The sequence below is a fragment of the Oryza glaberrima genome, chromosome 3, assembly GCF_000147395.1.
Source record: "Oryza glaberrima chromosome 3, OglaRS2, whole genome shotgun sequence".
In the NCBI taxonomy this organism is placed as follows: Eukaryota; Viridiplantae; Streptophyta; class Magnoliopsida; order Poales; family Poaceae; genus Oryza; species Oryza glaberrima.
The window spans coordinates 9,840,570-9,854,591 of NC_068328.1; the positions used below are offsets into that span (position 1 = coordinate 9,840,570).

Genomic DNA, 14,022 nt, shown 5'->3' on the forward strand with positions numbered 1-14,022 from the left:
GCAACTGCTTCCTTCCGGCAAATCAACAGTTTTACCAGGGGGCGTCGAGTTAATTTAGCTGGCTGATGGAGGTTGGTAAGGCTTATAATCTAATGATGGGATTTGATGATGGTGTTTAAGAATTTTCACGGGTTCGACGTGATGATTTATCACGACTTCGACGCCGCGGAATCAGTTTTAGTTTAGGCTCGGAGATGTGTTGGGGGGGTGATCACTTATCAGGTCTCGAGCGCTGCTACGAGCTTTCTGAAGATGCGATCTGGACATCTGGTCATGTCGTTACGATAAAAAGTTGGAGGATTAATCAAATTGTAAGCATCTGTCCAGAACTGAAATGATGCTAAAAGTTGGAGAATTAATAAAGTTGTAAGCATTTGTCCAGAACTGAAATGAGGATCAGTTGCAACAAAAATGAGAGAAAAAAAAAATCAACAAATTTTATCAGAGCCAGGTTTCGATCCTGGGACCTGTGGGTTATGGGCCCACCACGCTTCCGCTGCGCCACTCTGATGGTTTTGTCCATAGAGATAGGCAGATTTATTTATGGTTTGTAGTGCGCTTCACACAAGTTTCAAACATCAGGCGTGAATATACATCAGCGATCCTACTCGCACAGTCGCACTTGCTAGATGGAATACGTATATAGATATGATGTATCCGCCATACTGACTTTTTTGGGAGACAAGTCTTTTGATTTTCCCCAAAACAAAACGGGTTGATTTGGTCCCATATGCTAACAAAGTTTTTTAATCTTAAAAGTTGGATAAGGTAACAAACAAAACAGTTAGTTCAATTTTAAGAAATGCTACCAAGATTTCCACCTGAACCGGTCCGGTGCAGCCGCAGATCGCAGCGCAGCTGTGCGCGTTGAAAAATGGCCTCTGCTGGGACGTGCAGATCGGACGGGTACGATTTGCACATGCAGCGCATCGGACGGATCAGCACTCAGCACGGCATCCGCCGCTCTACTCCTGGACCGACCGACCGACCGACCGTGACCGAGACCAACAACCCGGTCAAGCGAGCGTCCACAATTTTTGCGGCGGAAATCCACACCGACACGCCACGCCGCGCGTGCGATCCACCGTCCGCCCCCGACACCCCCACCTCACCGGCCACGGCCAGGATCGCGAAAAAACGATAGAAAATCACGGGGATTTTCGAGCCAACCGGCGCGCGCCAGGGCGGCTACGCGGCCCCAGGTTCTAGCGCGAGGTCGCCCACTACGCCAAGCCCCGGCCACCTCCGCGGGACGCGTGTCTCCGCTCCCACGCCGCTGTCTATATATGAACCGCCTCCCCTCCGTATCCGGCGTGGCAAGGCACGGCACGTCTCGTCCTGAACTCCTCCTGATCTGCTCGCACGCACGGCGCGACGGTTGCAGCTACGGCACTTCGCCACAACTGTGAGAGGGAGAGACACTGTGAGAGAGCGCGAGATGGAGGATTCGGTGGGCGAGGAGGAGAGGAGGGAGCAGCAGCAGGAGGAGACCATGTCCATGGCGCAGGGGAAAGAGCGTGGCGGAGAGGAAGACGCCGGTGGTGGTGGGGAGAGTGGGTTCCTGACCACCATGGCGTCCAAGATCGGCGCGGCCGTGTCCGGCGCTGACGGGAGCGGCGGCGCCGAGGAGGAGGGTGGAGAAGGCGATGGCGACGTGAATGTGGGAGGCGGTGTGGAGACGGATGGGGACGGTGGGTTTCTGACCACCATGGCATCCAAGATCGGCGCGGCCATGTCCGGCGGTAATGGGAACGGCCGTGCTGAGGAGGAGGAGGGCGGTGAACGCAATGGCGATGAGAATGTGGTTGCTGCTTCTGGTGGTGGCGAGGAGGAAAGGAAAAGGAAGAGAGATTGCAATGGCGGCGGCGGCATCTTCAGCAAGCTCATGTCCGGCTCGCCGGACTCCTTGCCGGCCTCGGGTAAGAACTAAGAACACCTTTTGTTCTTTCTCTGTTCTCCGATGGATCTCATCAGAAGAAAATATTCACCTTTTTTAAGCTGACCATATCAAAATTCGTCTGGGGACAGTGGAGGCAGAGGAAAATGAAAGAGAAGGAGGCGACCAGGGAGGCGAGAAGGCTGGGATTCTGAGCACCGTCGCTTCCAAGATTGGCATCGCCATGTCCGGTGCTGATGGCCGCGAGAACCACGGCAACGAGGACGATGCTAAGATCAGAAATGGCAACGCTGCTGACCATGGCAAGGCTGAAGAGAAAAGGGATGAGCCGAATGGCGGTGGAATAGTGAAGCAGATCATGTCAAACCTCCCTGCAGGTACAGTTCATCATTGTCAATCTCTTGCTGCAATTTGTACATGTTCTGATCATAAAACCGATCTACAGCAAGTTCTCTGCTTCCGTCAAATTTTGTTTCTTTGATTGGTTGAATTAACGAGACCGCTATTTTCTGTTTCTCCCTGTGCTGCAGATGATCAGGCGCCGGATGCTGAAGAGGCGTCCCTGCTCATCGCTATTATCGACGACTAGCCAGCTCGTCGACCAGAAAGCTGATGTAGTTCTAGATTCTGGCGTTTGTTTTAGTAATCCTAGATTCTCTCTTCATGTGGATACATCGTAGTAGTATATGTAAACACCAGAGAGACATTGGTTATATATAGACTGGACGCCGTTTCTTGACAAGTGTCTGTAATCACATTTGTCTGTAAGAAGGGATTTATATTTTTGGAGTTTCATTGTTGTGCTTTTATACTTGGGAATGAAAGAGCATTGTTTACTTATTTGGCAGAGTAAAGTGCATTGGCGGTTCTTAAACTTGTAGGGTTGTGTCGTATAGGTCCCTAAATTCTCAAAATGCATATCCAGGTCTTAGAACTTGTCAAGGTGTATCATCTAGGTCCCAAATTGACACATCCCCTCTAGAATCCTATGTGGCGCTGATATGACAATGCCACATGGACATGACGTGTCCTTTTCTTTTTTTCTTTTTTCTTTTTCGTTTTCTTCTCATTCTTCCTTTTTTTTTTCCTTTTTTCTGCATGGGTCACATAGAAAGGAGAAGAAAGGGGAAAAAAGAGAAGAAAAAAGAAAAAAGAAAAAAAAATAAATGGGTCTCATTTATCAGTCAAAATAATGTCATGTCATGTCCGTGTGACATGACACATCAACACCACATAGGATCCTGAAGGGGTTGTGGCGATTTAGGACCTAAATGACACACTAAGACAAATTCTGGGACTTGGATATGCATTTTGAGAGTTTATGGACCTAGATAACATACCTCTATAAGTTTAAAACGCCCGTACACTTTACTCTATTTGGCAACAAAACTATTCAGAGTCACGGAATTGTCACTAAGAAACGGGTCAAGAAAGTACAAGTGCTATCTCAAGTATATAAAGATGGTACAACACTTGATCAGTGTTCTGAACAGTCCCAAATATCGTGCCACTAGATTGTCAGACAATAGATCAGTAGAAATAAAGAATTGGAGTAACGTGAGACAAGATAACAGCAAATTGGATACGGATTGCGAAGATAAATATAGCAGCCGTATAGTGAGAATGATACAACATATTGCAGAACTCAAAACCATTGCCTCGTATTAAAGGTCGATTTCTGTAGACCTCGCAGTTACTCCAGTTATGCCTACGATGTTGGGTAACACTCGTAAAATAACAAAATCTTGGTCTGCAAGACCTCAGAAGACATGTCAATGAGTGAATGTCTTAAAATGACTAAAGGTTGTTTTGGATGCTGAATCCACCTCTTGGTTGCTAACCTGCTACAAAAAGCTTCACTTGAAATTAACGGCGAATAAGGCGATAAAATGTTTCCACCAATGATTCAAGAATGACGATCCAAGAACTTCTCAATCATTACCGAGAAGGTGGCAAACCCCACACATCCAACACATGTAGCTTTAGGACCACCTACAAGAAAGCACAATTTCCCTTGGGGGTGAATTCTCAAACAAAGTTGAAGCAAGAACACACTTATTGTCATCATTTCGCCAACAACTGTTTATAAGCCGTAATGCTTATTAGTGACCAAAAATAATTTGTGGATATATATGTGTTCCTAGCGAACGCTTGAAAATAAACTATGATGAAAAACTATCAAAATCAAAATCAACTCTATACATATGAACTTGATACTGCTGAATCAATTAGTAGTTGCCCATATCATGTTGCTCCCCTCATTTGTGATTACAAGCTTAGACAAACCAAAGGTACCATAGCTAAAGACAAATGTACTGTAGCTAACAGGTCATAAGCAAAAAGCTAGAGGCAACAAGTGATAAAATAGAAGTATATCCAACTTCTGATTATGGTCAGAAATATATCATTTGTTCAACTATGAATTTTAAGAATATGATCAGCCAGCTAGGAAAAAAACAGATATGATATAAAAGATGTGGCTCCTTTTCAACCTATCCTAAAACAACTCTAGTGATTACAACTATTTCATGAAAATTGTCTTGGGGGATCTTCCCTTAGTTGTTCCTTTGTGAAATTTAAAGTAAAATTATTAATTGCGGGCTAATTTGCTGAAATAAAAAGAATACCTTTTGCAGCTAAAGCCCCTCCTGTGACACAGCCAGCCACCGCTGAATTGGTAGTGTCATGCTTTGCGCGAGCCTACAAGATCACAAGTCAGAGTAGAGCAAGTAAAAAAAATTATAGTAACATTCGTAATGAAATAAAATAAACATCTACCTTCTCTATGACACATTCAGCGGCAGAGAAAATCAGGCCCATGACTGCAAAGGTTTTGGCATTGCTTATACTTCGCCTACCCATCTGTTTAGCTTGGTATACTATTTGTTGTCTTGCTGTCATCTCCTCTGCTGTAATTGGGTTTTCCAAAGCTCCAAAGAATAGCCCCATAAGCACGCCTAAACCACCCCCTATTTTGAATCAAATGACCACAGAGTTAATACCACATTACCATTTATCCATTGGGTAAAATATGAAAAATGATACACTTCAAGCTAGGATCTAGCAAGTATCACTGAATATTGAATGATGTTATCTTGAGAGTATCAACTACCAACTGCCAATCTGACAGCAAATACCGATATTTTGATGGACAAGAGCTAAAGAGCAGTATGCACCTAACTGGTTCTGTCCTACAAACCAATTTCGATGATACACACATTGTGCGTAAAAGAACATGATACAAGGCAAAACACAAAGTATACATTTCTACATTACAGAACTTATCCGGTTTTCATATAGATCAAACAGGAGGTTCAAGAAGCCGTTGAAAAGCTACATATTGTTCAAGTGGAATATTATCAATCTCATGAAAAGACAGTTGACTACAAGAGGCATTCACCTCACACTGCAGTACAAAAAAAAAGCTAGGCATCGATAAAGAATTATATTTAATTGTAATTTGTCACATTCCAAAAGCAACAATACACCTGAAAAAACTGGTCTTTTTTCCAATCGAGTAAACATGACAAATCCCTACAAGAAAAAATGCACAAGTATCCGAGGCAAGCTCAGTTGAAACATATGCTTCTCCATCATCTCTATTTTACACGAAAGTTCACCAAGATATATCACAGGTTTTCTTCTATAGTATCACCTCCTGAGCTCGATTGTGAATCATGGGTACCTAAAATTCCTAAAGTAAAGCACACAGAAACAGCAAGGACAAGTGAATCAACCTACTATCAACACACAAAGTTCATCTCTTGCAGATTGCAAATTCATCGAAAGAAGAAAAACAAATTTACCCTCCTGCAAAACTGGCATCCTGTTTGCTCCTAGCTATTTGGAGAAACAAACAAAAAACCAACCAAGCTCTACAATATAAGATCCGTACTATAGCACGGTAATGTTCTTCAACAGACAAAACAAAACCCCGCCTTTCAGCAAACTCCATCATAGATTCCCAAGTTGATATAGTCAATGTACCCAGTCCGAGCACAAGCTTGCATTTTCCAAATCAGCAGTAAATCAATAAAAACAAATTTCAGATGTTGAGTAGCCGGGATCTTCTTGCTTCTAGTTATTTGGACAAACAAACGGCCAACCAAGCTCTATGGTATAAGGTTCGAATTAAACTGCAGTAGCAGTGATTTCATCAGATAAAACAAAACCCCACTCCAAAGGTTCCCAAGTTCATATGTTCCAATATAGCCCAGTCCAGCACAAGCTTGCACTTTCAAAATCAAATATGTACATGGAAAATAAGAGATGGAGGCAGGAGCTCCGCAGTGTTAGTGGATACGCATGACGCCACCGACGGCACTGCAGACAGCGCAGTTGTTCCAGACAAAGCAAAACCTTCAAATTCCATCATAGATTACCAAGTTCATAGTCTCAATGTACCCCAGTCCGAGCACAAGCTTACGCTTTCTGAATCAGCGGTAAATCCTACAGAAAATAATTTCACCTTGCAGAAGTGACACCCTCTTGCTTCTAGTTATTTGGACAAACAAACGAACGAACGACCAACCAAGCTCTACGATTATAAGCTCGAACTAAACCACGGTAATGCTTGCGGTGATTTCAATACACAAAGCAAAAACCCTTCTCTTAGCAAATTCCATCATAGTCCCAATATTACCCCTATCCCAAGCACAAGCTTGCATTTTCCAAATCAAATTTAAACTCCTAGACAAAAGCTTCCTGTCTTCGTGGAAAATCAATAAGTTATGGAGCAGTGGTTACCCATGACGCCACTGACGACGCTGCGGACGGCGCAGTTGTTCCAGATGTCCTGCCCCTTGATCTCCTCCGGCGTCGGCAACCGGATCGGCTCCACCACGGCCGCCTGGCTAGCCGAAGCGCCGTCCGCCCCCGCGGCCGGCTCCGGCGAAGCCATCTCACACTACTACAGCCTAATCCCCCCTCCTCTGCGATGACGGTGGAGCTAGGTCGCCGCGCGGAGGGTTCTCGAGAGAGATGGAGAGGCAATGAGGTCGCCGTGGAGAGGGAACCAACAACAACCAACCAGCTGCCTCGCCGCCGCCGCCGCCGCCGCCGCTAGCTCTCTCTTCTCTTCGCTTCTTTCCTCCCTTCCAAGGCAAGAGGCGGCGGCATGGGAGAGGAAGGAGATTCGGATCGGTGTGATGCCCTCGCGTGACACGCACGAGCTGCCGCCTTTGCCGGTGCCGGACACTGCATTACGCCAAACGTAAAGCTATTACGTATTACCGAAATACGCAAACGATCTCTAGTTACGTATTATGTCAAGGGAAAGGCGTATCGAGATTCGAGATGAGACGTGATACGATACGATACGAGAGAGAGACCAGACCACCCGCGTGAACCGTCCGATCCGTCGTTCGTCATCAGGTTTTTCCTCCCGAGCTCGAGAGGCGCAACAAAAGCCATCTCTCCTTTTCCCCCGCCGCCGCCGCCGCCTCTCTCCGTCTGAAAACACCCAAAAACCCAACCAAACCCTAGATCCGCCGCCTCCCTGCTCCTCCGTCTCCGACTCCGGCGACGCTCGCGCGGCCACGATGCCGAACCTCGAGTGCCGGATGTACGAGCCGCGGTTCCCGGAGGTGGACGCGGCGGTGATGATCCAGGTGAAGCACATCGCCGACATGGGCGCCTACGTCTCCCTCCTCGAGTACAACAACATCGAGGGCATGATCCTCTTCTCCGAGCTCTCCCGCCGCCGCATCCGCTCCATCTCCTCCCTCATCAAGGTCGGCCGCCAGGAGCCCGCCATCGTGCTCCGCGTCGACCGCGACAAGGGCTACATCGACCTCTCCAAGCGCAGGGTCTCCGAGGAGGAGGCGCACGCCTGCGAGGACAGGTACAACAAGTCCAAGCTCGTCCACTCGATCATGCGCCACGTCGCCGAGACCCTCGGGATCGACCTCGAGCCGCTCTACCAGCGCATCGGATGGCCGCTGTACCGCAAGTACGGCCATGCCTTCGAGGCCTTCAAGCTCATCGTCGCCGACCCCGATGCCATCCTCGACTCACTCACCTACGAGGAGAAGGAGACCGGCGCTGACGGACAGGAGGTTGTGTTCGTTTTCTTCTCAAACCATCAAAGACTTGCTGCTCATGCCTGCGCTTGCTTAAATGTGTAATTTTTTTTGTGCTATACCATGAACCATAGATATGAGAAGTAGTAGTTTGTGTGTCTAGACGGCTTAGGCTGATATCTTGTGCTGAATTCACTTAAATCTTATGTGTTTATGCATCTGTACTACTAGTCTACAGTAATCTTTCTGGGGTAATTAGGTAGTACTTCCTTTTTTAGATGAACTTTATTTGGCATTATTGAATTTGCCCCATATGGAACTTATTTGCTGTGGGATATAGTAAGTAGTTAGTGGCTTATAGTATATAATGTGGAGTGGTTAATCCTGTCTTGGTGGGTCTTGTTTTATTGATCATGCCTATGTAGTTTGATGGTTGGGCGATTTTTATACCTTTTACATTGTGTATGTAGTTCAAGCATTTTATATTGGCTTACACTCTCTAGAGTTTACAGGAGACAATATGTGGTTGTATAGTTTAGAGTTGGTAAATGTGGTTAATAGCTGTTCACGCATTATACATGACAAGAAAAAATTGGCGCACTGACTTGTGTTCTAACTATTTTTGCAATTGTATTTGAACTAACATCATAACAATACTGTGTTGTTGAAATGCATTCTAAAACTAACTTTGGCATGATTACATTTTAAGTATTTTTTTTCCTTACAATATGCTTAAATTTACTGGCAGGTGACTAAGGTGGTGCCTGCTGTCACCCCTGAGGTTAAGGATGCCCTAGTTAAGAATATAAGGAGGAGGATGACACCACAGCCACTTAAGATCCGTGCTGATGTTGAGATGAAATGTTTCCAATTTGATGGGGTGCTTCACATTAAGGTTCTTGTTATCCCTGTGTCTTCCCTTAGGGTTTACTGAAACTTTTTCTTATGGCTAATTCTGGTTGGTTTTGCAGCAAGCCATGAGGAAGGCTGAAGCTGCTGGTAATGATAATTGTCCAGTGAAGATTAAGCTAGTTGCACCTCCACTTTATGTGCTGACCACACAAACTCTTGACAAGGTCGGTGCTTTCTTCAGCTTATTTTGTTGATTATCGTGGATCTTGCATTGTGCTTGACCGATAAGATGGACTAATTCACATTTAGACCATAGTTGTACATAGAATTTGAGATTTAAGAATCACATCATATGTTGAGATATCAGATGAAGTGCCCTCCTCTACAACAAAATGCTGATGCCACTGTCCTCAATTTTTATGTGTATGGTCATTGTTGACAGCACATGTTTCATATTGATCCCCATCTAGCATCTATGCCATAATGTGGAAATGACTTGGAGTCATACTATATGCTGAGTTTTCCACTGCTTCAGTCCATAACATGGTTTGCAATTATGCGAATGCATTGTTCAGTAAGCTATCTACTCCATAGTGTATAATTGCATTCCATGAATTTTGTGTGAGATTTTTTTTAATGTTCTTAGGCTAGTTTGGATTAGCAGCCTTCATTGATGGGTGGTACTGTTTATTGTGACTTGATACTTAACTAATAGTTGTACATTCACAATCTGGAATGTTATAGAACCATCATTTAGGATAGGTTACACCGGTTATTTACATGGAAGCTTGTCTTTTTGTTTTTGGGCATAGTGCACCTGTAAGATCATGTAATTAACTAGCTGTAAACATCTCCTTATTTTCCTAATATGTAAGGTCAAGAGCTGTTCTTTGAAAGTTTTAAATTCGAAAATCACCAGTACGATTTAGGGGTTATCATGTTTCAAACCTCCAGGAAATAGTAACCGACTTTTATCTTTTATCTTGAACAGGACCAAGGCATTTCAGTTCTCACTGATGCAATTAAAGCTTGCACAGCTGAGATCGAGAAGCACAAGGGAAAGTTGATAGTTAAGGAAGCACCGAGAGCTGTAAGTTTTTTGAATTTTTGTTAATTCGTTTAGGCTTTTGTTATCTTGTGTTTGCACTTTTCTACAAAAAAGAAACCAGTTCCTATTTGTTATTATAATTTCTTCGGTTCATTAAGTTTTTTCTTTGCTAATTTTGCATTTTATAAACAGGTGAGTGAGAGAGAAGATAAACTGTTCAATGAGCACATAGAAACCCTTAACGAGCAAAATGCGGAGGTTGATGGTGATGCTGACAGTGAAGAGGAGGAAGATACAGGAATGGGTGACATCGACCTTACAAATTCCGGCGTCAACGCGGATTAAAGTTCCGCTGTTTGATTTGGATGAGTTTTGTTGTATAGCACCAGCCAATCTTAAGTCGTCCTATTTGAAAAGAGTTCGTTAGGTTCTGGTGGCTGTGACCCCTTTGAATTCACTGATGCGCGTTGTCTGGGGTGTTTGCGTTTTGGGGTTGAGATCGTGTTGGAGAATTGCTCGAGTAGCATCTAATTTTTTCTTGGGATCGAAACATAATTCTGTTGCTATACATCGTCTTTGATTGGCCACTTCTATTGCCCGTTGTTTTTCATTCAAAATATCATTACTGATGATTACTAATTCATTACAGGTTCGTATAATCGTATTCCTCTGTAGGGGCGTGCTGCCTGTTTGTGTGCGGTCTGTTATTTGTGCTGGTTTATGCCTAGGGGAGTAGGTTTATCGGCATGGAAACTCATTTATAGGCTAATTATTTCAAGTGAATGCATTTGAGAAAAACATGATTAAGATGTATATTTTATTTTATTTTTTATTAGCATGTTTTTCAAACGTGAAAAAGGTTAAATATTGTGTTTTTTGAAAGAAAAAAAACTTTCTAGTATATAAAAGATGCTTTAAAATGTTATAAATAAATTTATTTTAAAATTTATAATAATTAAAATTCAGTTAATCACGTGCTAATAGATTTTATTTTATGCACGTTGATTTTATCTCCATCTCTCTCAAACATGACCGTTGAGCAATTTAGGCGACACTAATTTTTACATTCAAACATTTTAAGGCACATATTTGTGGTATTCCAGTTTTTCAGACGTGAGCCAAAGCTGCACTTAGCACGAAGGCAATATGGTTTTGGATAAAATTTGACCATATACCTTCCATCTATTTTGAAATTGAAGATTTTACCCTCCGGATGGACTTTTTGGCTTGACAAGGATACACCACAGGCATACAGCTGGGGCAAATGTACGCAATCACGTGACAAAGCCCTGCAGCGTACACGAAACACGAGGCAATGCGGCCCAGCCGCCGCCGCCACCCGCTGCCGCCGCTGGCACCTGGCCTGCTACTGCTCCTCCTCCTCCACGACTTGGCGCCGCCGCCGGCTGCCGCGGCGGTGGGCGTGAACTGGGGCTTCTCCTCCTCCCACCCTCTCCCGGCGGCGCAGGTGGTGCGCGGCCTCCTCCTCCCCAACTCCGTCCCCCGCGTCCGCCTCGCCGCCGCCTCCCCCGACGCGCTCGCGGCGCTCTCGGGCACCGGGGTCGCGGTCACCGTCGGGGTCCCCAACGAGCTCCTCCGCCCCCTCGCCACCTCCAGGAAGGCCGCCGCCGCCTGGGTCCATGACAACGTCGCCCGCTACGCCTCCGGCGTACGGTTCGAGTAAGAACCACCATCCTTTTCCTTCCCTTCAGTATGCATTTTTTTTTCTTCATTCGACAGCAACAACGTCACGCATCTGGATTCTGGCACGCCTGATCTTGTGCTCGTGGTATAGATGCAGTTTTCTTTGGACTGGAAGAGGCCGAAATAGTTTTTAGCTACTCAATGTAGGAGTATCTAAGACTATAAGGACCAACGGAATACTCCGATAGTGCAAATTGTGCTTTTGCTTGACCCAGATTCCTTGTGCTGTTATATACTTATATTTAGACACAGTATGCGCAGTATTGACATCCGTTGACTCGATTTATTAAATAACAATCACCGGATTTGACAATCATGCTCGAGTCATAGCAAGACGCTCAGGAAGTTTTTAGTAGGACTGGGATCCCACTTGTTTATAGAGGATTGGCCACTTGAATATCATTGACTCCTTGTCCAAAAATCTGTTGCGCTCTTGAGTTCTTCAAATTAAATCAATGACAACCCTGAGAATAAATCAATCTGAAATGAAGGTGGAAAGACATTGCTTTAATAACGCATCTGGTTAATGTTCCGTTAGAACATTGGATTACCAGGTACCTCAAGTTATTTTCTTTACATAAAAATGAAACTAGGATTTATGATGCAATCCAAAAAAATCAGTACCAGGCTACCAGCTGTTGTCCCTGTTCTCGACTTCTATATCCTATTGACTTACTTTGGTAAAGTATATCACTAAATAAAGTCACTAGACCAAGTTAATGATTGGTAAATTTGGACAACAGCTAGTTCCAATCACTTTATTTATATAAAAGTATAAAACAGGATACAGTTTTCAACTGTATGCTGTGTATAGATAAATACTCATCAGTCATAACTTAAGAGCATGGAAGAATATTTCTGCTCTGTCTGAGGAGTACGTGTTATTCTTTTGGCATTCCCATGTTTATAAATAGCAGAGAAGCACAATACAGATTCTGCGACTGCTATTTCAAAATGTTGTTCCTGAATACCTAAAAACAATGTATACATGGGAGTCTAGTGCAATATTACTCATGTTTTGCAAAAGATTGTGTCATTTGGGTCTTGATGAGCTGAACCATGGATTCTAGGCACATTTCAGTATGTTTCATAATGATGCTTAATATGTTGTGTTCCACTTGTACAATTATTTTACAATACATACTTTTGTGGTTATAACTTCTATATTATCTTTAATGTTGACAAGAAAAAGGAATATACAGGTATGTTGCTGTTGGAGACGAATCATTTCTTCTCAACCATGGGCAACAGAATCAATCTTTTCTTGTCAGTGCAGCAGCAAATATTCAACGAGCATTGGTTGATGCAAAGTTATCCAATAAAATGAAAGTAGTTGTACCTTGTAGCTCAGATGTATATCTGAACACATCGGCTTTGCCTTCTAAAGCTTATTTCAGGCCAGAAGTTAACGAGACCATAGCTGAGCTTCTCTCTTTCCTTGCCAATCATAGCTCACCGTTTATGGTTGAGTTGAATCCCTTTTCGAGCTTTCAACATAAGAAGAACCTGTCATTGGATTACTATCTTTTCCAACTAATGTCACATCCAGTAAGTGATGGCCATATCAAGTATGACAATTACTTTGATGCAAGCATAGATGCTCTGGTTACATCTCTAACTAAAGCCGGATTCAGTAACATGGACATCATTGTTGGGAGAGTAGGATGGCCATCAGATGGAGCTGTTAATGCTACACCTGCTATTGCCCAATCCTTCATGACTGGCCTGGTCAACCATCTGGCAAGAAAATCTGGGACTCCACTACGTCCGAAAGTGCCTCCAATTGAGACATATCTCTTCAGCCTTTTAGATGAAGATCAACGAAGTATAGCGAGTGGAAGTTATGAAAGACACCACGGCATTTTTACCTTTGATGGCCAAGCAAAGTATTATGTCAACTTGGGACAAGGTTCTAAAGCTCTGGAGAATGCTCCTGATGTGCAGTACCTTCCGTCAAAATGGTGTGTGTTGGATAACAACAAGGACATATCCAATGTTTCTTCCAGTTTCTCTGCAGCTTGCTCCAATGCCGACTGCACTGCTCTGTCGCCTGGTGGCTCTTGCTCAGGTATTGGCTGGCCTGGTAATGTGTCATATGCGTTCAACAACTTCTATCAGCAGCATGATCAGAGTGAGGAAGGCTGCAGCTTCAATGGCCTAGGTCTGATAACCACTGTTGATCCATCTGTTGATAATTGCATGTTTAATCTTGCAATTGACACATCTACCGCTGCTTCCTTCCATCCAATATTGGCCATGTTGCAGATATTAGTTTTGTTTTTCTGTACTTACAATTTATTGTGATGTGGCTATCTATGAATGTATCACTTCTGATGTCTTTGGTCCAAATTGTGATGGCTCTATATGCTCTGTTCCTTTTCAAGGAATGGAATGATGGATGAATGTTCACGTTCTTGAGTTCCTAAATGTTACTAATTTTGCAAAAACTTTCTATATGTGTTTTTTGTTAAGAATGTTGTTTTAAACCCATCTTTTCACTT

General features: G+C 43.8%; 4 protein-coding genes and 1 non-coding gene across 6 annotated transcripts; 3 read left to right on the forward strand and 2 right to left on the reverse strand.

Moving 5' to 3' along the window:
- Positions 1 to 439: 439 nt before the first annotated feature.
- TRNAM-CAU (transfer RNA methionine (anticodon CAU)) lies at positions 440 to 511 on the reverse strand. The gene has a single exon. It is a non-coding gene; the product is annotated as a tRNA-Met (tRNA).
- An 819-nt stretch (positions 512 to 1,330) lies between these two features.
- On the forward strand, positions 1,331 to 2,877 carry LOC127768864 (uncharacterized). The gene is made up of 3 exons (XM_052294518.1): positions 1,331 to 1,919; positions 2,029 to 2,274; positions 2,428 to 2,877. Exons 1-3 carry the CDS (start codon positions 1,439 to 1,441, stop codon positions 2,484 to 2,486), a joined length of 786 nt encoding a protein of 261 aa, XP_052150478.1. The 5' UTR covers positions 1,331 to 1,438; the 3' UTR covers positions 2,487 to 2,877.
- A 603-nt stretch (positions 2,878 to 3,480) lies between these two features.
- Positions 3,481 to 7,054, reverse strand: LOC127768865 (mitochondrial import inner membrane translocase subunit TIM22-4-like). 2 transcript variants are annotated; one of them, XM_052294519.1, is made up of 5 exons: positions 6,644 to 7,054; positions 4,676 to 4,866; positions 4,525 to 4,597; positions 3,840 to 3,889; positions 3,481 to 3,741 (listed from the first exon to the last, which is right to left on the reverse strand). In XM_052294519.1, exons 1-5 carry the CDS (start codon positions 6,795 to 6,797, stop codon positions 3,670 to 3,672), a joined length of 540 nt encoding a protein of 179 aa, XP_052150479.1. In that variant the 5' UTR covers positions 6,798 to 7,054; the 3' UTR covers positions 3,481 to 3,669. The 2 variants fall into 2 exon arrangements, with proteins under 2 accessions (XP_052150479.1, XP_052150480.1); XM_052294520.1 differs by having other exon boundaries at positions 3,481 to 3,738; positions 6,644 to 7,053.
- Positions 7,055 to 7,271: 217 nt separating this feature from the next.
- Positions 7,272 to 10,410, forward strand: LOC127768548 (eukaryotic translation initiation factor 2 subunit alpha homolog). Its single transcript, XM_052294153.1, has 5 exons — positions 7,272 to 7,953; positions 8,666 to 8,812; positions 8,889 to 8,993; positions 9,761 to 9,859; positions 10,010 to 10,410. Exons 1-5 carry the CDS (start codon positions 7,438 to 7,440, stop codon positions 10,160 to 10,162), a joined length of 1,020 nt encoding a protein of 339 aa, XP_052150113.1. The 5' UTR covers positions 7,272 to 7,437; the 3' UTR covers positions 10,163 to 10,410.
- Positions 10,411 to 11,082: 672 nt separating this feature from the next.
- On the forward strand, positions 11,083 to 13,855 carry LOC127765464 (glucan endo-1,3-beta-glucosidase 9). The gene is made up of 2 exons (XM_052290375.1): positions 11,083 to 11,497; positions 12,724 to 13,855. The coding sequence occupies exons 1-2, from the start codon at positions 11,133 to 11,135 to the stop codon at positions 13,823 to 13,825; spliced, it is 1,467 nt and encodes a 488-aa protein (XP_052146335.1). The 5' UTR covers positions 11,083 to 11,132; the 3' UTR covers positions 13,826 to 13,855.
- The last annotated feature ends 167 nt before the right edge of the window (positions 13,856 to 14,022 follow it).

What these genes read in the sequence shown, in the direction of transcription:
- LOC127768865 (XM_052294519.1), bottom strand. Translation starts at nt 6,797, where the DNA reads ATGGCTTCGCCGGAGCCGGCCGCGGGGGCGGACGGCGCTTCGGCTAGC. An exon ending in CGTCGTCAGTGGCGTCATGG is followed by an intron (nt 4,867 to 6,643) that starts GTAACCACTGCT and finishes GATTCAAAATAG; the next exon opens with GGGGTGGTTTAGGCGTGCTT. An exon ending in CTGAATGTGTCATAGAGAAG is followed by an intron (nt 4,598 to 4,675) that starts GTAGATGTTTAT and finishes GTGATCTTGTAG; the next exon opens with GCTCGCGCAAAGCATGACAC.
- LOC127768548 (XM_052294153.1), top strand. Translation starts at nt 7,438, where the DNA reads ATGCCGAACCTCGAGTGCCGGATGTACGAGCCGCGGTTCCCGGAGGTG. An exon ending in CCGGCGCTGACGGACAGGAG is followed by an intron (nt 7,954 to 8,665) that starts GTTGTGTTCGTT and finishes ATTTACTGGCAG; the next exon opens with GTGACTAAGGTGGTGCCTGC. An exon ending in ATGGGGTGCTTCACATTAAG is followed by an intron (nt 8,813 to 8,888) that starts GTTCTTGTTATC and finishes TTGGTTTTGCAG; the next exon opens with CAAGCCATGAGGAAGGCTGA.
- LOC127768864 (XM_052294518.1), top strand. Translation starts at nt 1,439, where the DNA reads ATGGAGGATTCGGTGGGCGAGGAGGAGAGGAGGGAGCAGCAGCAGGAG. An exon ending in GGACTCCTTGCCGGCCTCGG is followed by an intron (nt 1,920 to 2,028) that starts GTAAGAACTAAG and finishes GTCTGGGGACAG; the next exon opens with TGGAGGCAGAGGAAAATGAA. An exon ending in CATGTCAAACCTCCCTGCAG is followed by an intron (nt 2,275 to 2,427) that starts GTACAGTTCATC and finishes CCTGTGCTGCAG; the next exon opens with ATGATCAGGCGCCGGATGCT.
- LOC127765464 (XM_052290375.1), top strand. Translation starts at nt 11,133, where the DNA reads ATGCGGCCCAGCCGCCGCCGCCACCCGCTGCCGCCGCTGGCACCTGGC. An exon ending in GCCTCCGGCGTACGGTTCGA is followed by an intron (nt 11,498 to 12,723) that starts GTAAGAACCACC and finishes AGGAATATACAG; the next exon opens with GTATGTTGCTGTTGGAGACG.